Below are 24,559 nucleotides of genomic sequence, written 5' to 3' on the forward strand. Positions count from 1 at the left end.
AACAATATATTTTTTGATTTTTGATTTTTTTTTATTTATATATATTTTGGATTTTGAAAGTGATTAAAAGGAATAGTCAAACTGAAAGACAAGCTTTGTTTTCATTTTTCTTTTATATATATATTTTTTTTTTAAAAAAAATCCGGTGAGGTTTTGACATTACTTGGACATTGGTTTTTTTTTTTCCAAAAGAATAAGTAATTATCTCCCTACCCTGTTATTCTTTTTTTTTGAAAATTTTCGGAAACCGGTCAACATGCAGATCTGAAGCAAATAGATGCGCAGAACAAACGGGATGCAGCAGGATGGTCTTTTCATTCCAGGTTGCCTGTCCTAGACGGACCCAACCCCTGCGTTGAGTCCCCTATGTCAAATGCAACACGATGCAGATAAACGTTCCTACTAGGGATCCGGCGTGAGGTTTCGTTATACTAGGTTTATAACCTGGGTATATGTTCTAGACTGTGTACTCGAGCGGACAACTCGAGTCGAGGAGGGGCAACTTACCGGGAACCAAAAGGTCGTCCGGCTTCGTAAGTTATCCGTCCTCTTTCTTATTTCAGGTATCGACACTAACAGAATAGGGAGCCTCGACCAGCGAGCTTCTCCCCAGAGGTGAAGAGAGAAAGGTTTCGGCGCAGTTTATATATAGTTCAGATAATATCAAAGCGGTAAAAGATAACATTTAGCACGTTATGCAAAAACATGTAATAAAGATCATATAATAAAGCCAAATATAACAATTATTCTAAGCTCGAATTCTTGAACCCTGAACCAGTGGTTCTGGGTCAATCCCCAGCAGAGTCGCCAGAGCTGTCACACCTCCTTTTTGCACGCCCGCCCCGAAGGGTAGAATGCGCGAGGGGAGTTTTTCCAATTTAAGTGACAATATTCGAAATGGGATTATTTATTTAATTCAGAGTCGCCACTTGGGAAAGGTTTGGCTTTTGGTGTCCCAAGTCACCGGTTTATCTTGAATCCCAAATCGAGGAAAATATTCGACTTTTCCAAATGAAGTCTGCGAACCAGAAATTCTAAGTAAGGAATTCTGTTGACCCGAGGGAAGGTGTTAGGCACCCTCGAATCCCGTGGTTCTAGCACGGTCGCTTAAATTGTTATAATGGCTAAATATCTGATTTAAATATATGTTATGACTTACGTGCTTTTATTAAGTTTAAACCGCTTTTATTATTATCATTTATTTTTATAGAATTGCAACGTCGTGAAAATGCATCTCGAACCACGTCACAATCAATGCACCCGTAGTTGTTAACACATTTCGACTCCGTTGAGATTTGAATTTGGGTCACATAAATGCGCACCCGAATTTAAGAATGTAATTTAATTAAGTCGCGCCTAAAAAGTCTAACGCGTTATTATCTTTGGGGAAGGCAGTGGAATTCACTAAACAGTCCATCCCAAATTCTAAGTATTTATTATGACCAATTATTGAGGGCCCCGCAATTTGCCTTTTTATTCGGCGAGGCTCGTCTCATTATTTTAGAAGGGTACCCTACAATGACTACGTCTTTAAATGTGTTTGTCTAAAAATAGAAGAAGAAAGACACCCGTTAATTCAAGTATATGCTTTGGCCTAACCCGGATCCTTGTCAATTTCTGATTAATTACTTATAACATGGAGAGACGTCATACCCTGTGCAACATGCTTTTAATTGGACAAAGAAGTCACATGCGAGATCGATGAAATACAACACTTAATCCGAACAACATCCTAAAATCGGATTTAAATTAACTTGCTTAAACAGGATTAAAGAATTCCTTATCAAAGGATGTTACTGATGATGTTCAGAACTAATCCTATAAACTGCCTAAAAGAAATCGAACTGGGTGATTCAAAACTATATCATATTTGGTTATATTTAAAAGCCGCTCGCCCCTACTTATTCAAAGCATGCTGAAAGAGTGAATTTAATTTTAACAATCGTACTAAATAGTTTCACATTCCATGAATTATATTTACATCCTGTATGCTACTAAACGAATCAAATACCACAGTTTCAAATTAACATAAACTTTAATTAAGTACAAACTTACTAATGTATTCTCTATTAGCTATAAACTAAAATTTACACAACTTAACAACATTTATGAAAAGGCAGTCAGTAAATAGCGGGTGATTATAACTCCTTCAAATCTTTCTATTCATGCTTTTCAATGTTACATTCAGCTACACCAATGTGAGACTCGAGATGTGTACCTGGAAATACTGAAAATGCAAAGGAGAAGAGGAAGAAGATAGGGAAATCAGCAGCAGCAAGAAACAGAATAGCAGCAGCAGCAACAAGCAAAATAATTGGAATAGAATCAAGATCCCAGCTAGACCAAATCCCAGAGTAAACCAACAAACAACCAGCAGACTCAGTTGGATTTAGAAGAAATCAATATTGGACAAACAGGTCAAGACCAGTGAAATCAAGACAGCAAGAAGAATGCAATTTCTAGTTTTGTCTGTCTGTGTTATCAAACAGAGTTCTTTTCCCAGTTTTCTGCTTTTCAGAACTTTAACTCTCAATCTCCAAACTAAGTTTTCTGTGTGTATTCTCTTTTTCTCTGTCTGTGCGTGTGTATCTATGTCTATCTTAAGGTCTGTCTGCCTGTCTATGTGTGTATGTGTATGTATTTTGCTCTCTCTTATCGGATCTATCTCATGTCTCCTCCAAACTGATGGAAGTCCCTCTCTTTTATAAGCCTCAAATCACCCCTTTAACAGCCTGTTTAGACAATCAGAACACCCTCCCACGTGCTCTCCTATTTTCAGATTCCACTTAGCTAATTAAGTATAAACAAACCCCATGATATTCCCTGGCAGACTTACTGTTGAGTAATATTTATTATTTCTGAATCTAAAGTAGAGTATGGGCAGCAGAATGTAGTCTGACAGCATATGCTGTCAATTTATTTTAATTCAAAAAGGGCCTTTATGCACATGTTATGCACAAGTGCACATGCCATCAATTCAGATTGCAATTACAGACTACACCTTAGATTTCTGAAATCAAATTAACAACTATAAGTAACTAAACTCAGTTCCTAATTGATTCAGGCAATGCCTAACAGAAACAGGTCGATTGGTCATTGTTCGGACAATTGAAACTAATTGACGACATATGTCGACTAATTATAACATGTACAATCAAAGACCATGATCAGAAATTTAACAGCATCAATAAGGGTTCAAATTGTACTGGCAACACAGAGGTTAACTTGGGGATTGATTAATCAAACAATTTCAATTCAGTCAATTAGGCAGTTCACATACATACACATTATCAGTGAATGAGGAAACATTTGATCAAACAAAAGGGGTACAAGCAAGGTGGACAATCAACAGTTTATAAACAATTCAAAGACAACAAATTACACAAGACATTCGGCCAATACGAACAGACCTTTAAACCACACACGTACTAAATAACAAAGAGAAAACAAACTTACCTTAAAACTTTGAAAGCAGAAACAGAAAAATCAACTTGTGTTGTACAGAACCTTTCTCAAGGTTGAACGGACTTTAATCGAAATGTTTCTCAAATGAGAAACACTTCGATTAAGGTCCATTAGACCCTAATCTCTTGGTTCGAACAGGACCGGAACAGGCACGAGGAAACCTAGGTTCTAGAGGGCAGATTTGGGTTTTGGGCTTTCTTGGTTAGATTCGGACCAAACCAAGCATGGTTTGGTCACGAGGGGGTCCGGTGATTGTCTGGTATGAATCTAGGGCAGATCGGTGTAGATCGAGTTTTGCTCGAATCTTTAAATGAAGATTCGAGGACCTAGGGGATGATTCGAACTAAACGGTCCACAGATCCATGTTCAGGGGGGTGAGATGGTCCTATGGTGTTAAGGTGAAGGCAACCGGCGTTCATGCCGCCGGCTTTCATGGTGAAGAATACAGGGGCGGCTTAGGGTTTGGAGGGGAAGGGGATGAGGACGAAGGTGACCTAAGGCTGGGGGTTCGGATAGGGGGCAGGGTAAAGGTTATGGGTTTATATAGTTAGTGAGGGGTTGATTCCTAGCCGTTGGATGGGGTGCGATGAAGGGTCAGGATCTCTTGGCTGATGGGGGACGGTGTCATTTCATCCTAAAGGGGTTTGGGTCGGTCCGGGTGGAAACGGGTCGGGTTCATCAGTGGGTTATGGGGAAGTGATCTTGGTCGTTGATCAATCTGAGATCAACGGCCCAGATCAGACCAGGTTAAAACGGTGTCGTTTGGAAGCTCTGGGTATCAGCTGGTTTGGACCGGGGCAGGCTCACATTCTAGGCTTGATTTGGGCCTCAAATTTTAAAATAAAATGAGCCCAAGCTGATTTTCAAACCAATTCTGCATTATTATATTTTTTATATATATTTTTTATTTTATTTTTAAAACAAAACCCAAGTAAATCAAATTAAAATTAAATAGACACTTAATACAATTATTTGCACACACATATTAAAATATTTGAAGCAGGTAAAATCAAACAAAACAAAAAATCACGGACAAAGATGCCTATTTATGATTTTCTATTTATCAACCGGATTACGGTTCAAATTGTGCATGACACATACATTTTTTGTATTTTGTTTTTAATAAAATAAAATGGGCAAAATTATAAATAATTAACAAAGTACCATGTAAAATCCAAAAGATTGTACAGTAGGACCATTTGTTATTATTTTATTTCTTTTGGAGCGATTGTCGCGTAAAACAAAAATCACGTGCTCACACATAGAGTTTGGGAGTTCTTAGGCTTGAATCCGTGGTTGATTCATCGTTTCGATGTTGTTTTAGGTGTTTTGAGGATTGGTATAAGTTTGGACAGTGGTACTAAACTTGTTTGTGCTTTTGGTTGAGGTCCCAGGGGCCTCGGGATGATTTCGGTTGGTTGACGGAAGGATTTGGAATTTAGAGTTGCAACTGAAGCTATGACTACTGTCATAACCACATCTGCGGTTGAGAGGCCGCAGGTGCGACTCCCGCAGATGCGGAATCAAGCCGCAGAAGCGGCCAGATGAAGAAGGGGCCAGGAACCACAGAAGCGGCAGATGTACCGCACCTGCGTGACCACAGATGTGGATTCTGGGTCGTAGGTGCAGCGAAGAGGTTTTAAGTGGAATTCGCAGGAGTCGTCCCCTTGATCGCAGATGCGGATTTGTTGGGTAGAACATATAAATAGTTGTCTTCGCTAATTTGAGTTATTTTTTTACCTATTTTCAAACGAGAATAAGCTTTGGGGAACATTTTCAAGGGGGATTTTCAGAGGGATTCGTTGAGGTAAGGTCTTGGGTCCCTAAACTCGTTATTGAGGTGATTTCTATCATTAAAAGCATGAAAACTTAAGGAAAATTAGTGGTAATTTGTGGGTTAGGGCTTGATTAATTAGAGACTTTTGAGTGAAGATTTGAGGGACCATTTGAGGTCCGATTTTGTTACTTTTGGTATGACTAAACTTGTGTGAGTGTGAAGATTCTGGAAATATAAATTTTACCCAATTCCGAGATGTGGGACCGAGGGGCATTTTGATCATTTTACCTAATTTCGCGTATTAGCTTAGAATTTCTTTGCAGAATTAGTTACTTGAAGTGTTATTTACATTATGCAATTGAAATGAATAGATTTGGGCCATTTGGAGTCGAGTAATCGTGGCAAGAACGTGGTTTCGGGTTGACTTTGAGCCGGTTCGAGGTAAGTGGCTTGCCTAACCTTGTGTGGGGGACATTCCCCTTAGGATTTGGTATTATTGATAATTGAAATGCCGTGTACATGAGGTGACGAGTGCGTACTTGTGCTAATTGTTGAAAAATCCGGTTTTCATTAAGTAATTACCAGTATGTTTCCTTTCCTGTTTATATTACTTGTAATTTAAGCCTGTTGCTACCTTAGGAAAGCATGTCTAATTGACTTAATTGTCTTACTTGTTCAAACTGCCTTATTTGGATTACGTGCAGCATGCTAAGTTAGAAATACCTATTTTACCTTGGTATGGAACTTGAATTGAACTGTGTACTCTTCTTGTTGTTGCTGTGCATTTACCTTGGGACTACGGGACGGTATCCCGGGAGATCCTCCTATATGTTTACTTTGGGACTACGGAACGGTATTCCGGGAGATCCCCGTACACATTTACATTAGAACTACTGGACTACACCTGATAGATTCCCCCTGTACTGAGTATTCACATTTGAGACTACGGAACGGTATTTTGGGAGATCCCCTCGCATTATGAGATGGACTACGGGACGGTATCTCGAGAGATCCACTAGATATTTACATTTGGGGCTACAAGACGGTATCCTGGGAGATCCTCGGTTGTTATCTTTCTGTTGAGTTGTATTTCTTTCTGTGTTTACTTTGCCTCTATAGTAATGGTTGTTGTCCTTTATATCTTGTGTTACTTTTACTGTTGTACTTATATATACTGTTTTTGTTCTAGACTGTAGAACCTTATATTTTTTTAACCTCAGTAGGGCCCTGACCTTCCTCGTCACTACCCGACCGAGGTTAGGCTTGCCATTTACTGAGCACCGTTGTGGTGTACTCATACCCTTTCTGCGCATGTTTTTCATGTGCAGATCCAGGTACTTTGACTCAGTCCTATCACCCTTGAGGCGAGGCAACTTTCCCAAAGACTTCGAGGTATATCTTCCTCATCCGCAGACCGAGGAGTCCCTTTCTATTCTCTCTTTAAGTTTTAGCCCTTCTGTACTTAACTTTTGCTAGACATTATGGAGTTAGATACTTGTAGATATTCAAAGGCTTGTGATCATGAGATTCCGGGTTTTGGGGAAATGTATTTAGATTCCGAGAGTTGCTATTGTGTATGTCGAGCGACACTTTTAGACATTGTTTATTTCACTACTTCGTTTCTAGTATTTCTTCAGCAGATTGGTTTATTTTCTATATTTTTAGGCTTACCTAGTCATAGAGACTAGGTGCCATCACGATGGTTCACGGAAGGCGAACCGGGATCGTGATAAGACCTCTCATTGATTGAGTGATTATTGAGTTCTGTCGCTACTTCAACATTTTTCTTGGTCAAATCGGTCCCATTGTGTGGAGGGCAGTTGCTTGCCTTTGCTATTTGTCGGATTTGGTTTCCTTCCCTTTTACCTTCCGTAACTTACTTCACCTTTATTCTCCAAAACTATTTCGTGAAGGTGTCTTTTTCATAACTACAAGTAAAAAGGTTTTAGTTAGCTCCGAGGATGACTGTAACCGTGGCTGGTACACCCGATTTGTTGCTGCCCCCGCTAGTGGATTAGTGGGTTATGAAAACATGACCTTTCTTGAAAAAATGGAACTTTGCACGCAAGTGTTTCTCTCTCTTTCTTTCTTTGATGTCTTGAGTACTTTTGCATGATCGTGTATTCATTTTTTAAGCAACCATGGAAGTTTTCGAAGAAATTCCCGACTTCCGTACTTGGATAGAAAAAAAAGTTAATTGCTGCCTCCATGGACAAAAAATCTTGGAAATTTCTTTTACAGAAATTCGGATGGAAAGTGAAGACTCACGGTGACTTTTTATTCCCGTGGTTTCTTTTCTTTTTTCTTGTTCTTTGTTTTTAATGTATATAACATTTTCCCTTTTTTATTAGGGTTTGCCATTCGTGGCATCAACCGCACATCTGTTCCCATAGTCCAGCTTTATGTAAGCTCTGCATAGGAGAGGATTTTTAGTGTATCTTTCTCCAAAAAGAAACTTGATGAAGCCCGTGGGTCTTATGACGAATAAGATATCGAAGAAGGTTCCTTAGTGAGGAAATCGCGTGTTAGAAGGCGCGTGGTGTCAGATGATGAAACCCATGTCTCTCAAGATCTTCCTTCAAATTCAATCCCTTTTAGTCTCGTTGATGAGCCAGAGAATGTCCCTTTGGATATATCTAATGAAGACATTGGTAACTTAGACAACCCTCCCTCAAGTTTTGTTGAAAGGTTATTTGCCCATGGCTTTGAGGGTGAAGAAGGACTCGGGCTTGTTTCCGAAGAGCTGTCACTTGTTTCTCTTCTAGTGTTGTTAGTTACACCTACTGTTAATCCACCCTATTTCTTTGCCTACAGTTGCCCCAATGGTTGCCCCAGTTGCTACTGCCCCCCCCCCCCCCCCGTATAGAAGCTGAGCCTTCTAGCAGCAGGCAGGGTATGAAAAAAGTTTTGATTGAAGTCCCCAATAGTGGGATATTGTTGAGAAAATATGGGCAAGCTGATGTTTAGCTGAAACCATTACTAGGACTTATTTTCCTTTCTTTATTTTCTCTTTCATAACTCCTCTTCTTTTATCTTTTTGTAGATCAATTTGATAGGTACAGAGCTTATGAAAAGGATTTCTTGGACTGATCAGCAGGTAGTTAAGTTTCGCACTGAGGTTGACAACTGGAAAGAGCAATTTGAAAGCCTTCAACTGAAGAAAGACGTTCTTACTAAGGAGAAAGGAGCTTTGGAACAACAACTAAGGATGGTCTCCACTGAACTAGCATTTTTAAAAGCTTCTTCTAGTCAAGTTGAGAAAGATAAGGATACATTGAAATCCTCCTTTGCTAAACAACATTCCAAGGCTACTGAAGAGATAAGGAGTTTGAAAGAGCTCCTTAATCAGAAAGAGGTTTACACGGGTGATCCGGTACAGATGCTGGGCCAAACTCAAGAAGACCTATGTGCCTCCACATATAAGATCCGGTTCTTTGAAAGTTCTCTTGCTCCTTTGAAGGCAGATTATGAATCCTCGGAAGTAGAAAAAGAAAAGTTAAAAGCTAAGATCGAGCCATGTGAGGAGGATTACAAAGCCCTTGAAGATAATTCATCACTTGATATTAGTTGGGCGTTTTTGAACACTAACTTCGAGACTTTAACTGAAGCTAGATAGGAAGGTTTTGACCTTAATATTGATATTGGAAAGGCTAGAGAAACGATTGAACAGACTCAGTAGTATCAAAGTTTCTCTACACCCGAGGACGAATGTTCCTGGGGTGATGGAGATGGACTTACTCCTGGTGAAGCGGATATTCAACCCTCTCCTTCTCAGGTTAATCCCTCTTCTCCCATGGATGATGCTCCCTAGTTCTCCCATTTCCTGACTTTTGTTGGGAGTGTTTGCTTTTTGGTTTTTTCTTGGAATTCTCTTGTGTTTTTGGATAATTTTTGGAAGGTTTATCTCCCCAATTTTTGGGGTAATGACGTAAATATCTTTATTGCTTTTGATGCATATTACGGTTTCTGCTCTTTGATTTTTTGAGCTTATTCTTGAACATAAAATGCTTTAGTAGACCGCGACTTCAATATGCATGGGTTTTTTTTAAAAATAGGGCCCTTTTATATTAACAACACTAATGAAGATGGCGTCTCATCTTCATATTGGTGCAAATATATGAAACATGAAGTAGATATGAAACAAGAAGTAATTTGAGGAAGTTTTATTTTTTTGAACTTTCAAATCGATAAGTTTGTACACCATTTTTATAATTGTTTGTACAACATTTTCATAACTGCTTTCATTGTAGCAGGTTTAAGAATTTGGGTATATCTTCTCATAACTAAATTTATGGCCTTAACCTAGAATATTGTGGGAATATCCTGTATCCTTTTTGCGAGTTTGAACGCCTTTGAGAAAGAAAATCTTCAAGGGTTTCTTCAAGGTTTTAATTCAAGATGATCTATGATCTTGGTATACATCTTCTTTCCTTGTATAACCTTCTATGTTCGAGCATTGAGGCATGAAATCTCGAACATTGGATCAACTCTTTTCTTTTGGTCATTTTCCTGAAAAGGAAAATACAAATGAGACTTGGAGATAGTTTTTTAGATGATGACTGCATAACCCTTTTTCCATCAAAATTTGTAACCTAGATCGGAATAATTTAGTATTCTGCATGTCTTTCGGGTCAATTATCATCATTTGGTGCGGGCCAGCCTTTTTCCTATCATCTAAAATGGTTAGTAAAATTCAGATGAAAAAAATAAAACGAACTTGCGTGATACCTAACTGTGGGTATTAACTTCATTTAGAAGTAATACTTCTTCAAATGGACTGCATTCCAATGCAATGGTAACACCTTGCCATCCATGGTTTCCAACTCATACGCTCTTTTCCCAGCAATGCCTCTAACCCTATATGGGCCTTCCCAATTTGGACTCAACTTTTCACCATTTTCCACTTTTGTTGACCGGAACCCCTTCTTGAGGATAAAGTACCTAATCTTGAAGTACCTCAAAGCCTTCCTGTTATAGTATTGTTCAATCATCTGCTTTTGAGCTTCCATTCGAATTAGTATTGCTTCCCTCCTTTCTTCTGTCAAATCCAAATTTACTCGTAACTCTTCCTCATTTGTTGCTTCAGTGGTATGTGTGTACCTCGTACTTGGTTCGACTATCTCTGCCAGAATTAAACCTTCCATTCCATGCACACGTGCTAGTTTTCATCGTTGTTTGATAAGCCCATAGCACCCCTAGTAGTACTTCTGGCTATTTGCTTTTTGCTTCTTCCAATCTCTTTTTAAAGTTATTGATGATGACCTTATTTGTCGACTCAGCTTGCCTATTAGCAGCTGGGTGATAAGGTGCGGAAGTAATTCGTTAAATCTTCCAACTTTGGAAGAAATTGGTGACTTTCACACCTATGAATTGTGGGCCATTGTCACATACGATCTCTTTTGGAACTCCAAATCGATATTTAATATTTCTCCAAATGAAATCCATAATTTCCTTTTCTCGCACCTGTTGAAAGGCACCTACTTCTACCCAATTTCAGAAATAATCCATTAGAATTAACAAGAATTGTACCTTTCCCTTAGCTTGAGGCAAAGGCCCTACGATATCCATCCCCCAATTCATGAAGGGACATGTTGATATAACTGAATGCAACTGCTCTGCTGGCCGATGCATATTATTGGCATATCCTTGGCATTTATCTCACCTGGCTACGAAGTTTTCTGCTTATTCTTCCATTTTCGGCCGATAATATCATGCCCTTATTAATCTCTTCACAAACAATCTTCCCCCGGCATGATTTCCACAATGCCCCTCATGTACTTCTCTAATTAAATACTCCGTTTGTGATGGTCCAAGGCACCGTGCCAAAGGTCCACCAAACATTTTGTGATATAAATTTCCATGAATTTAGCAATACAAAGTAGCTTTCAACAGTAATAATTGGATTTCTTCTTATTCTCAGTCAAGATACCATACTGCAAAAAGTTCACACATTCGTTTCTCCAATACCAAGTTAAATTATTGAAATTTACCTTACTCTTGGTTTGGTCAAGTGCTAAATGAATGTACCATAACAGTATTTTCTACATTTGTTACATCAGCGCCAGATGCGAGATTTGCCAATGCGTCTGCTTTTGCATTTTCTTCCTTGAGTATATGCACAACTCTCCATGTTTGAAAATGTTTAAGAAATTATCATACTTGTTTGAGGTATTGATGCATTCCTATCTCTCTTGCCACGTAAATCCCCTGCATTTGATTGACTACTAGTTGCGACTTAGTTTTGATCAAAATTTGTTCAATACCAAGCTTTCGTGCCAGTTCCAAACCCGCTCCTTTAACATTTGAGGAATTATATTAAATAGGGTCCAAGTCCCCAGATTAGCTCTGGTAAATACTTGTAGCTCCTTTTCTACTTCAGCAACTATGTTCGTACTAAAATCTGCTACAAAATCTGCTAACACCAGCGATTTTATTGTTGTTCTAGGCTGATATATAATATTATATTCACTGAGTTCTATTGCCCATTAAGCTAATCTACCTGATAATTCATGTTTATGCAATATGTTCCTTAGTGGGAAAGCAATTATAATAGAAATTGGATGACATTGAAAGTAAGGTCGTAACTTTTTCAATGCCATAATTAAAGCTTAAACAAGTTTTTTTAGGTGAGGATACCGTGTCTCAGCATCTAGTAAAGACTTACTAACATAGTAAATTGGAGATTGTTTACCTTTATCTTCACGTACCAATATCGCGCTTACCGCTACTTCTAATACAGCAAGGTAAATGAGCAACCTCTCTCCGTCTTTTGGTTTTGCTAACAGAGGTGGATTTGACAGATACATCATGAAGTCCTTCAGAGCTGGTTGACACTCGTTAGTCCACTCAAACTGGTTTTGCTTTTTCAACACTAAAAAGAATTTAAAACTTTTTTCCGATGACTTTGATATAAACCTTCCCAAAGCTGCTATCCTACCTGTTGTTGCGCCCCCTTTTTCCCTCTTTGCATCGGAAAATCGGGTTTATGACATCTTGGGTATAAGACAACTCATTCCTTTTGGGAACTCGGTTTTGCATTTGAAGACTCGCCACCTAATGATTTAAGGTGCATTAGGACACCTATAGGGTTCATTTATAAGTTTGCTTGATTACTAGAGATAGGGTAAGGGCTTGAAATTATCCTAAGAGGAAGGTGTTAGGCACCCCTTAGGATCTACTAGTGTGGTTCCCGGCCAGATAGTTTTGTGAATTTGTACAATTAACAAATAGGCAAGTATAGGCTCAAATAGTAGAGAATTTAGGTTTAAACACGTAAGAGTTTGAAAGAACAATTAAAGGTGAACTTTGGAAAAAGGAGTCACATTTTCACAAATACTTGGGAATATTAAAGGAAAGGAGAGGGGAGGGGAGGTCCTAGGTTTATTTATAATATAGATCACATCAATGCGATACCCGGTATAACACTCCTCAGAAGAGGGGATACATGTGGTATTAACGCACCGGTCATCATATCCATATCTACCTTTCCCACCCCATCGAGGTATTAAAGCACGGATTGGTCTCGACCACTATTGCATGCTATTACCCATCTCACTCCTATTAGTCTCGGAGGAACTTAGGACTACTATTCCTAAAGGGGAGGGATATTAGGCTGACTTTTAGGTTTCAAAAGGTAAAAAAGCTAAGGCGACATACAAAAACACATAGGACTGCATATTAGGGGAAACATGTAAACAACTAAAAGGCTCATGTATACCTCCTCAAACAAAGCACATAAATAGCATGACTTAAACATAGTTAAGGTCTGAATTTAAAGTGCTAAGGCAAGGAGAATTTTAATTGTTGAGGCAGACCAGTTTATTACATAACTCATATAAGAAGTCCGAATCAGGCCTGCCTGCTGGTTGTAGCAATTACTGATTAACAAAGGCGGATTCAGTTTTTATTGTCGTATCACCTAAGGCTCGCCTAAGTGTTTGGGTGAGATCCTATAAACATGATATCTATTGTTGATTCCGAATGTAGCAAAGCAGTAATAGTTCTACAACAAACGATTTGAGATCCTATAGACATGCTTTCTAAATCGCGTTGAATAAAGGAGTAAGGCTGTTTAAAACTAATTCAGAACAATTCGAGCTAGACTGATTTTAAACTAGACTGGTTTTAGATTTTATAGACGTGGATATCTATTATTACTAATTTTAATTCCTATAGACATGATATCTAGTCGAACGTGAAATGAAACAGGCAGTATTTACTTGAAATTCCTATAGGCATGATTTCTATAAAGGTACTGATTTTTTAATGATATCGCATTGTAACCACTTAGATCCTAAGTGCATGGTGTTTAAGTGTGGCAATAAACATGCAGAATACAAAACAAACCCTATAGGCATGTTATCTAAATGTATAGTTAGACATGCAAAATTTAAACCAGTCATATAGGCAGGTTCTCTAAATGCAGAGTTAAACATGCAAAAAATGGGTCCTTTAGGCATATTCTTTAGATGTAGAACATGAAGAATTTAAAAAAAACAAATCTTATAGGCATGATATCTAAATGTAGAGTTAAACGTGCAGATTTTAAAACAACAGATCTTATAGGCATGACATCTAAATGCAGAGTTAAACATGCAGAATTTAAAACAACAGATCTTATAGGAATGATATCTACCCTTGAGCATGCACAATTACCCATCCCTTTTTCACTAGCCAACCCCAATTTTTATTACAAATTATTACAAACTGAATAATGAATTACATCAGAAAAGTGTAAAAGAAGAAGTTACAACCAGAGGAAGCCTGATTCTTGACTTCCTCTCTGATTTATGGAATAAACCACCTCAAATGCCATTTATTTCAAAGTCTTTCTCATACTTGAGTGTGTCAAAGTTCCCTGAGGTTCTCAAGGGACTCCGGGCAATGCTTAAACCCAAGTTTGCATAACCAGATAGAGATGAGTGCAGTGTGGAAGGGCCAGCCCTTATGTGTCCAAGTTTAGAGGGAGCTCATGGGTCCCAAAGCAAGGCTCACACAAGAGGGGCAGAACCTAAGTCTAAGAGTATAGTGGAAGTGCAGGAGCAGAGATTTTGTTTAACACTAGGTTGAGAATAGTAAGGTATAAGGGTAATTTGAAAACAGTAATAGTAAAGCTAACACTACACATAATCAGCATTTTGTACAAAGGGGTCAGGGGTTTGGGAATACATTGTAGGAGCATATGACCCTAAGAGGGGTCATGTTTGGACATGCACAGCAATAGCTGGTGCTTGCATGCCCATTAACTAGCCAGAGAACACAACACATAGAGGGGATATGAAGCATATGACCCTAGGGAGAATTAGGTTTGGGTCATGCATAGCAATGTCTAATGCACATGCCCTCAAACCAACCAAAGAACACAAACACATAGGGGATATGGGGGTTTAGGATTCATAAGTCATAATAAGTGACTGACAGAGTTCATACATAAGAAAAATACATTAGTTCAGAAGAGGAAGGGGAAGATTACAACATGCTTGGTAATGTAATTAGATTAAACACAAGCAGGAAATAGGCAAAAGTGAAGGAAATAGTAAAGAAACATGTTGTTGTTGATGCTGGAAGATTAATTAGAACATACCAGTAAAGAGGCAAATGCAGAAAAAGAAAAGTAAGCAAATTTCCCACAGCCTAGCCTTGGCTTTCAGCCGGCTAAACAAGGCAGCAACACAAGCAGTAACAGAGAAAAGAGAGAGAGTTTTGAGAGAAGTGTGTGTTCTGAACTCAAGTGGTTCGTGTGTTTGAAAGAAGAGAAGGTGCAGGGTATTTATAAATTTGAAAACAGATAAGGAATAAGGTAATAAGTAAACTTCTACCACAAACATGGAAACAATCACAAGTCAGAATCAATTAACCAAGTGATTCCCCTTTAATTAAGGAATCACTGTTTAACGTGGAGTAACAGATTTAAATAAGGAATGAAATCAGTTTAGAGACAGACTAATTATTGTCATAAAAGGAGTAGTAAAAACATTAGGTGAGCAATCGAGTGTAAGTACAGAAATATGCTTATTCTGGAAATAGATTCAGCAAGTTAAATGTTATAGTAAATGGAAAAGAATCAATCAATTTTGAATGGGCGAGTGAAATCAGTGTTCATAAAAGGGGAACTTTAAAAATCAGTCACAAGACCAAGATCAATCAAAGAAGAAGCTTCAGCATATAAATAAAGTGAACCGGGTCATCAGACATGTGAGGCCAAACATATTGGCAAAAGAGATAATCACAAACATGCAGTAGTGGTAGAAATAAGCTAGGGTTCAGTAGTAAAGCAAACATTTGAAGCATAATAATCAAGTAGGTCAAGTCACATTTAATCAACAGGGACGAAAACAAATTATTATAAACATGCAAAGGTTTCATAGTAGCAGGTGAGGAAACCCTTTGAAAGGTTAGGGTTTTCGATAAAAGTTGAGTTAGAAAGATAGTAAAAATCAGATAAGTCACATAGAGAAAAGAGAGTCCGAAACAAGACTTTCAATAGAGTCGAATGTTCAGACAACAATTTCAGACCCAAAATACCTAGGTTTTCAACAACAAATGAGTTCAAAAGATGGTGAACAGATGAGTCAAGCAAGAACTTCAACAAACATGTACACATTTAACAAACAGCTTCAAAACTCGACTAAGGCCCAAAAGAAATTAGGGTCTTAAACATGCTAACTCAGATAGAAGAACAGCATGAGCAAAACACATCAAGATCAGAAACACGTTAAAATCAAAGAAGAGATTTTTGAAATAACTTAAAAGAAAAACCCTAACCGGAAAAGATAAAGAGTCGTTTTGAAAGCAAAGTTAAAGAACCTTCGAGAAAAATGCTTAAAAATTCATGGTAAGCACAGATCTAAGGTAGATCTGAAAGAAATCGAAAGATCTTAGAGATTAGGGTTTCAGAAAACCCAAAATAAATGAGAAAGATCTCAAAAGTTAACGATCTAACCAGAAAATGTCAAGGACCCGCCTCGAAAGGCCATGAATGGCCGGAAAAAGTCGTTGATGGTCGGAGAAAGGCCATGAACACCAGTCGAGCAAGGACTGGACCAAACTCCTTTGAAGTTTGGTTGTGAAACCATAGAACCAAACACATAGAAGCCATGGAAGGCTGGTACAAGCCTCAAATGACCACGGAAGGCCATGGATCAGGTAGGTGTTAGGGTGGATTAGGGTGTAGCTTGATGGCGGCGGCTAGGGTTTGTAGGAGTTTCAGAGAGAGTTGAGAGAGAAGAGGGATTCAGAGGTGGCGGTTCGTGAGAAATGAGGTAGGGAGAAGGGTTCGTTTGGGTTAAAAAAGGAAAGGGGTAATGGGAGTCGTTGATCTAAACGATCAACGGCTGGGATTAAAGGGGTTAGGTGGAGAGTCCGGGTTGGATCATTTAAATGGGTAAAGGGTTGGATTTAAAAGGAATTGGGCCAGGGTAAATTGGGTTCAAATTGGGCTCATTTCAGGCTATAATTGAAATAAAATTGGGTTATCATTTAAATAGCCATTTTTTCCTATTTAAAATTAAAACAAATAGTAAATTGATTTTTGGAAATAAATTAAAAGTACTAAAATAATTTATGACATATAATTATCAATTTAAAAATACGGGACTTCATTTTCATGAATATAAACACAATTAAATCCTAAAAGAGGCTAATATTGCAATTATGCAATTTAGCCTTTAAAAATACTAAATACATTTTTAAAAATATGCAAAAATTATCTTAGCTATATTTTAGCATAAATGTAAAATTACAATAAATGAATCACCAAAAATAATAATTTTGGAAATAATTATTGGGTTTTTATGTATAAAATAGGGAAATAAATTGATTTAAATACCTTTAAAAACTAAGGAAAAATAATAAAACAATTGAACATACTTATATATGCATAAATATGTTGTTTTGAAGGTATTTGACATATTAAAATTATATATAGGGAAAAATTGGGTATCAACACATGTTAATCTTTGCACTTCTTTCTTACTCGTGAGTATATCTGGTATTTCCTCAATAGCTTTGATATGTGCAGGATTTACTTCAATACCTCTTTTTGAAACAATAGAATCTAAGAACTTATCTAAAGCCACGCCAAAAGCGCACTTTTCCGGGTTTAACTTCATGCTGCACTTGCAGAGAATTTCAGAGGTCTCAGGCAAGTGTTGAAAGTGATCCCCCGCCTGTGTTGGCTTGACCAACATATCGTCTATGTAAACTTCCATACTTTTTCCCAGGTGTTCTTGAACTATTTTGGTCACCAATCTCTGATATGTGGCTCTAGCATTTTTCAAGCCAAATTGCATGACTTTGTAGCAGTAAGTCCCTCTGTCTATGATAAACGAAGTTTTCTTCTCATCTAGAGGGTCCATTTTTATCTGGTTATAACCAGAATATGCATCTAAAAAACTTAAAAACTCATGACCTGTGGTAGAATCAATTATTTGATCTATATGCGGTAGAGGAAATAAATTTTTAGGGTAGGCCTAATTTAAATCAGTATAATCTACACAAACTCGCCATTTTCCATTCTTTTTTGGAACCACAACAGTATTAGCTAACTAGCCAGGGTAATTTACCTCTCATATTGAACAAATTTTCAAAAGTTTTTGTACATCATCCTGGATCACTTAATTTTAAAAGTCCTCTTGCTTCCTTTTCTTTTGCTTGACAGGTGGGTGTAATGGATCCTTATTTAGCTTATAAGTCATCACCTCCGGTGGTATACCTGTCATATCTGAATGTGACCAAGCAAAGCAATCTGTGTTAGCACTTAAAAATTCAATTAACTTATCTTTTATTTTTGGGCTCAAGTTTTCTCTAATGTAAATTTTTCTATCCGGCCAGTGGACAAATAGTATTACAACTTCGAGCTCTTCTGTGGTTGTTTTAATGTTCTCATTTTCTTTTGGCTCTTGAATTACATCAGGTTTTGAGTCGACATCAGTCTGCCCTTGTGTGTTTTCAGTTGAGCTATGAACAATAGTATCCTCAACTAAATTCTTTAATTGCTATTTTGCATCTGCATCGTTGGTTGTCGTATTTGTAATCAACACTGAATTAATACTTTGTGAAGTTTGTTGATCTCCATGAATTTGTCAGATTCCCCACTATGAAGGGAATTTGATAACTTGATGCAATATGGAGGGAATAGTATCCATATCATGAATCCATAGTCTTTCTAAGATTATATTATAAGTCATGTCCGTGTCTATTACTTGGAACTTCGTATCTTTGATGACTTCTTCTGTAAATGTGGCCAGTACAACTTCCCTTTTTGTAGTAACGCTTGAATTATAAAATCCAAACAAAGACCACTCCTTTGGTATGAACTTATCATTGTCTTGTATTTCATTTACCACTCTCAGCAAAATGATGTTCACTAAGCTAACTAGATCAATCAAAACTCATTTTACATTAGTATCACGTACAAGTAAAGATATTATCAGTGCATCGTTGTAAGGAATCATCAAGTCGTCCATGTCTTCATCGTCAAATATTATATTGTCACCATCCAAGACTTGGCGAACTTGCTTTCCATGAGTGGCAGTAACTTTTGATGTCTTTTTCGCGACTGTGTATGTTACTCCATTGACCTCATCTCCTCCGGTTATGATGTTGACTGTTCTCATTAATGATGGGGGCTTTGGGGATTCTTGTCTATTATTCATGTATGATTGTTTCCTTTTCTCACTGAAAAGATCAGTAAGATATCCTTGTTTTAGTAAATGTTTGACCTCTCCTTGCAAAAGCCTGTAATTTATTGTTCTGTGATCATGATTATTATGAAACTCGCACCAGAAATCTGGGTTCCTTTTGTTTGGATCTAATATCATTTCTTTCGGACATCTCACCTTATCTCCCATCCCTCTTACAACAGCCACTAGGTCATATGTGTTAAATATTAAAGTTGTAATCCTCTATTCTTCCTTGAGTACCGGAATCATTGCTCTGGGCACCCTGTTCCTTTTTAACCTGGATGAAGAACTCACGTATTTTTTCCTTGATCTTGAATCAAATCGTGCATTCTCTTGTTTAGATTCGCCATGTGGTTCCCATATAGGGCTCATACCTATTTTTACCGGACATTCTCTCTAATTCTGAGCGTCTCGAACTTGGTCTTTTGTCAACCCTTGGCTATGCAACTGTATCTTCTTCTATTCGCAGCTTCGTATTGTATCGATTGTATACATCATTCCACTTTATTGCAGGAAATTATCGCAAACTTTCTTTCAACCTCCTTATGTCTTCATAACTTTTCTCGTTCAATTTGCTCGCGATTGCCATAGTCGCTTAGTTATCAGGTACTCGTGACAGCATCAACCTCTTTCGTTGGAATCTACCTACGAATTCCCTGAGTAATTATGTACTCCTTTGTTTAACTTTGAAGATGTCTTGCATCCTTTTTTTTAACCTTTTGAGCCCACGATGTACTTTTATAGATGGATCTGCAAGCTCAGCAAAAGAATCAATGGAATTTATAGGTAAGAGAGAATACCATATTAATGCTCCTTTTGTGAGAGTTTAGCCAAACTTTTTAACCAAAACTAATTCAATCGAGCTTGGTTAAATCATTGCCTTTTACGCCGGTAGTGAATGCGGTTACATGATCCAAGGGGCCATACGTCCCATTATATTTAGGAATATCAGTCATTTTAAACTTTTTGGGAATTGGCAGAGGTGCTGCATTTGGCTTCCAAGGTTGCTGTGAATACTTGTCAATATCCACACCTTTGATCACGGGAGGTACGCCCGGTATTTGCTTTATATACTCATTTTGCTCCTTCAGCTATTTCTGCAAAATTATTACTAAACTTTGTAAAGTAGAATTATTTGATGTACTTGACCCTCCATTGCGAGATTTATTAGGAATTTCTCCACTTTCAGAGTTATCAAGCCCCGAACGCAAGTTCTCCAAAGTTATTGGATTAACTGGTGAAGGAGTTTGTCGCGCCCCATTTTCTCGTGAAAAGTGGGCTTCAACGTGTGACAACTCTTTTGAGTGGGAAATAGAGTGTTAAAAGAAGAAGAGTCACCACCTAATGGTTTTAAATGTGCATTAGGGTATCTATTATGCAAATAACTCTGTTTGACTAGTCAACGCCACCAAAGATCGGGTAAGGGCTCAAATAACCTCAACGAAAATATGGTAGGCACTCTTCAAGGTCCACAACTATGGGTCCCGTCCAAACATAAAACTATGTGGATTATAATTAGCCGAGATGATCAAATGAACAAAGAGAATAAAGGGTCAAGGAGTTTTATTATAACACACCGAGGTTTGATATAAAATCTTAAAAATTACAAAGATATAACTATAATGGTCTACATTTAGATGACTAAGTGTAAAGAAAGAAATGAGGGGGGGTCCTAAGTTTTTTAACCCAAAGGATCACCCCGTGCAACATAAATAATACTTCGCAACTCCCTTGAGATAGGGAGTTATTCATATTATTCAATGGGTACATACTATCATCTCCTGCTACCCAATTACTATGTTAAAGTTGTTTACCTAAAAGCGCTCTATTTCCATTCTAAGTCGTACCCTATGCATGCACTACCCGTCCCATGCTTATGGTCCATGAGGTATTGGATCTCTATTTGGGTAGTTCTAGACTTTACTTAGGCTGCTCAAAAATGATAAAACTAAGCGACATGCAAAACAAGTAGGACTTCATATAAAGGCAGTTAAAGGCTCAACTTAGCCTCCCCACTTAGACAACGAATGCACGCAAGTAGATTCAGTATTACGTATAGGCAGTTTCATATTCAAGGCGTCATTTGTAAGCCTATATACATGGTATCTAAATGACTGCATAGTTTAAGAATACCTAATATTGTTATTCAAATCAGATTATAAATTATTAAGACCTACATACATGGTTTCTATGCGATTTTTTTCTCAAACGTACAGGTAGTGTTGATTATATTGGAACAATAAGTTTTCAAATTATAAGCGTTACATATCCTATAGGCATAATTTCTAAATGAAGCAATATAGCCGTTTAAAAGCTTGAGGTAATTACCGGTGTTTGATTTTAGCATACTTCTAGGCGAATAACAATATCCTATAGGCAATATTTCTACGAGTTGACGATTGAAACTGATTCTATAACACTTTATTCCTATATGCATGTTTTTCTGGGGGAGCAATAGATATAACAAAAGCTAATTAATCAATTAAGCCCTAGGGACATGATATCTATATGGAAATCAGGAGAACATAAGCTAATATAATCTGATAGGCATGGTATATAATGTATATGTTGCAATTATGCAAATCGAAGGACAATTATTGGTATTTATTTCCTATATGCATGTTGTCTAGTAACACATAGCAGTATACATGGAGAATGAATAAAGTACTTAAGTTCATGTTGTGCTAGTAAACAAGTTGAGAGAGTGGGTGATTCCCTATAGGTATGGTTTCTAATGTACATGGAAACTAAATAGCATATATGCAGGTCGGATAAAATAATAAGTAAATCATGTAAATTTTATAGGCATGTTTTATACCCTTCTATGCAAACATTAGAATACACCATTTTTCCAATTTCACTAACACCCCAATTATTTATTACAAAATTATTACAGGCCGGATAATGATTATAAGTATAACTATTACACAAGGAACAATAGTAGGCCTAACAGCAGGCCCAAAGAAAATACCCAGTATTGTCTGGGCCTTCAAAAAACTCAATCTTCACGAATAGCATGCCCAGATCCAAACAAAAGACTATGCACATCGGCACGACCCAAAGTCAAAAGGGAATTCAAGCCAGGCCAAACAGTCACAATTGACCACATGGCCCAAATATTGAATCACAGATATCATTTAAGCAAACCAATTTGCATATTAACACATAAGATAAGAGAGGTAAACTGAGTGCCAGAGACAACTTAAATTCTACTAGCAAAGCGAGTGGCCAAAGGACCCCAAATCCTAGTGTGTCAGAGTCTCAAATGGACCCCGAGTAGTGCTCACACTAAGTAGGTCAATAGAGAGAGTTTTGGTGGCCTTGGCTTTCAGCCGGCCAAGAATGACAGACTCAGAATAATATAGATAGCAAATGAGAGTGAGAGAATAATGAATACGTGACAGAATTTGAAGAGATGCACTTGTATTTTAGAAGCAGACATAGCAGAGTTGCTTAGAACAAAGAACATGCCAGTTAAGAGGATCAACAAAACTTAGAGGGAAGGTTGCTATTACAGGTTCAACACTTAAAAAGAGGTAACATATTGGCAAAAAAAATATTGAGGGAGTCAAAGGAATCAGATTTTCTATGATTATGAGATCAACATACAAAGTGAATAGTGCCAAATGAGTCCAAAGTATAGCACTAACTTAAAGGATTTGAAACCTAGGTGTCCAAATTATGTTAAGCATCTATCACAATACCAGAAAACAGACATGCCAACTTACATCAATGAAGCAAACCAATATAAAATTTATAGGGAAGGGTACAAGTTAGGATAGCTACTCAAAAAGTCTTCAAATAATTACTGAGGGATGCAGGATTTAGTAGACCAAAATCATAATAAAGTGACAAAACTAACATGGGAGTAGATCATAGCCAATATGAAGGCCTTAAGAACATTCTAAGTATGAGATAGTCATTACAATAACTCAGGACAAAGCAGGAAAGCAAACTCATGTCAGGCAGTAAACGTAAACATTCAAATACCGACATACTAGTCTAAACAAGCTTAAAAGAGTCCAAATTATTCAAGTTAAGCATGTACGAATAACATATCTCAAAACTGGTAATTTTAGGTAAAATCAATGCTAAAGAAGTTCATATCACAAAAAAAGTTCAATGCCAACAAAGTTGCACATAGAGATGGTCTAGAAACACATTAGGTCACAAATTTCAGAGGTATGAATATACAAGACATGAACACAAGGGAATGAAATTGAAAAAGCTAAAGAACTTACTAGTTATCAGTTGATAAACAGGAAAACAAGAAAGAACAACTCTACAGTACCCTGAACGTCAACAAAGAGCAAGAAAACCTAGAATCTTAGTGTGTCAGAGTTCCCAAGGATTTCAAAAGAACCCCGGCAAGTGCTCACACTAAGAAAAGTTGAAAAATCGAATTTTGGTGGCCTTGGCTTTAGCCGGCCAAAAACCAAGGTATAGAACAAGAGAATAATAGAATAATAGCTTTGAGTTTTTAGTGAATCCAGTGATTAAAAGTCTGTTTCAAAGGAAAATGGGAAGGAATTTATATAGTAGTAGAAATCAAGCAAACGAATCAAGAAAACACTGTAAAATCAACATAAATAAGGAAAAAATAACATGCAGAGTCAAGAAAAAATCGGATTAGGAAAAAATTAGTTAAACCCTAGTTGACAAAAATCAAAGATTCGACCAAAGATTTTGGTGAATCGCCTTGCCATAAACGTATATAGATGGAATACCATCAAGATCTTGAAGATTGAGCATGATTTCCATATGATTCCAGGTCTGGTACTTGCCAAAACTAGGAAACTACTAAGTAATACTAAAATCGTGTAAGTAACATGGAGATGGAGCATATATGGAAGGCAAATCATAAGAGGATTCCATATCAAGGTCAGAATTGGAGATAATTGGGGTGTGAAGGCTAGGGTTTGTGAAAGATAAAGGAGTAATAGAGAGAACAGAGGGGCAGTCTTTAGGAAAATGGGAATTTAGGGTTAGGGTGAGGGGATATAAGGAAATGGAGTGGAGTGTTGTGAGTCTTTGATCGCTTTTGATCAACGGCTGAGATTTAAGGAGAGCTGGGTCGGGTTTTGGATCGGGTAGGCTTATTGGGGTCACTTGGGGTTGGGCTTGAGGATTAGGCCAAGGGTTTGGGTATATTTAGTTCGAAAAATAGCTCAAAAATTGGGCCAGCTTTTAAATAAGACGTTAAAAGGGAAATAATTTAATAAAAATAGATAAATAAATATATAAAAATGATATTTATGCAAATTAATACTTTAAAATAATAGTAAAAGATTTTAAAAATGTAAAATATTATTTTGACCCTGAATAAAATGACAAATATAATAAAAATGCAAAATATAGGCTATTATTGCAAGATTGTGTAAATAGCTTAAAAATACTAATATAATTATATAAAATAAAGTAAAAAATATTTGATACTCGTATTATGGATGCAAATAATATTTTTAGGTGATTAAGTCATCACAAAATTATTCGAAGGAGTAATTAATAAATATTCAAGTAATTTAAATGTAAGAAAATCAATTTTAAAGCTCTAAAAATTGTGAACAATTATAGAAAATGCTTGTATAGATTTTGTGAACTAAAATTTTTAAAGTATATATTTTATTTGAGAAAA

The 24,559-nt window shown here is 37.2% G+C and overlaps 1 protein-coding gene across 1 annotated transcript; it reads right to left on the reverse strand.

The window, feature by feature from the left end:
- Positions 1 to 9,993: 9,993 nt before the first annotated feature.
- Positions 9,994 to 10,386, reverse strand: LOC138878227 (uncharacterized). Its single transcript, XM_070157892.1, has one exon. The coding sequence runs from the start codon at positions 10,384 to 10,386 to the stop codon at positions 9,994 to 9,996; it is 393 nt and encodes a 130-aa protein (XP_070013993.1).
- Positions 10,387 to 24,559: the final 14,173 nt, after the last annotated feature.

This window comes from Nicotiana sylvestris, chromosome 9 (genome assembly GCF_000393655.2).
Source record: "Nicotiana sylvestris chromosome 9, ASM39365v2, whole genome shotgun sequence".
Taxonomy (NCBI): domain Eukaryota; kingdom Viridiplantae; phylum Streptophyta; class Magnoliopsida; order Solanales; family Solanaceae; genus Nicotiana; species Nicotiana sylvestris.

Coding starts and splice junctions, on each gene's coding strand:
- LOC138878227 (XM_070157892.1), bottom strand. CDS start 10,386: ATGGAAGGTTTAATTCTGGCAGAGATAGTCGAACCAAGTACGAGGTAC.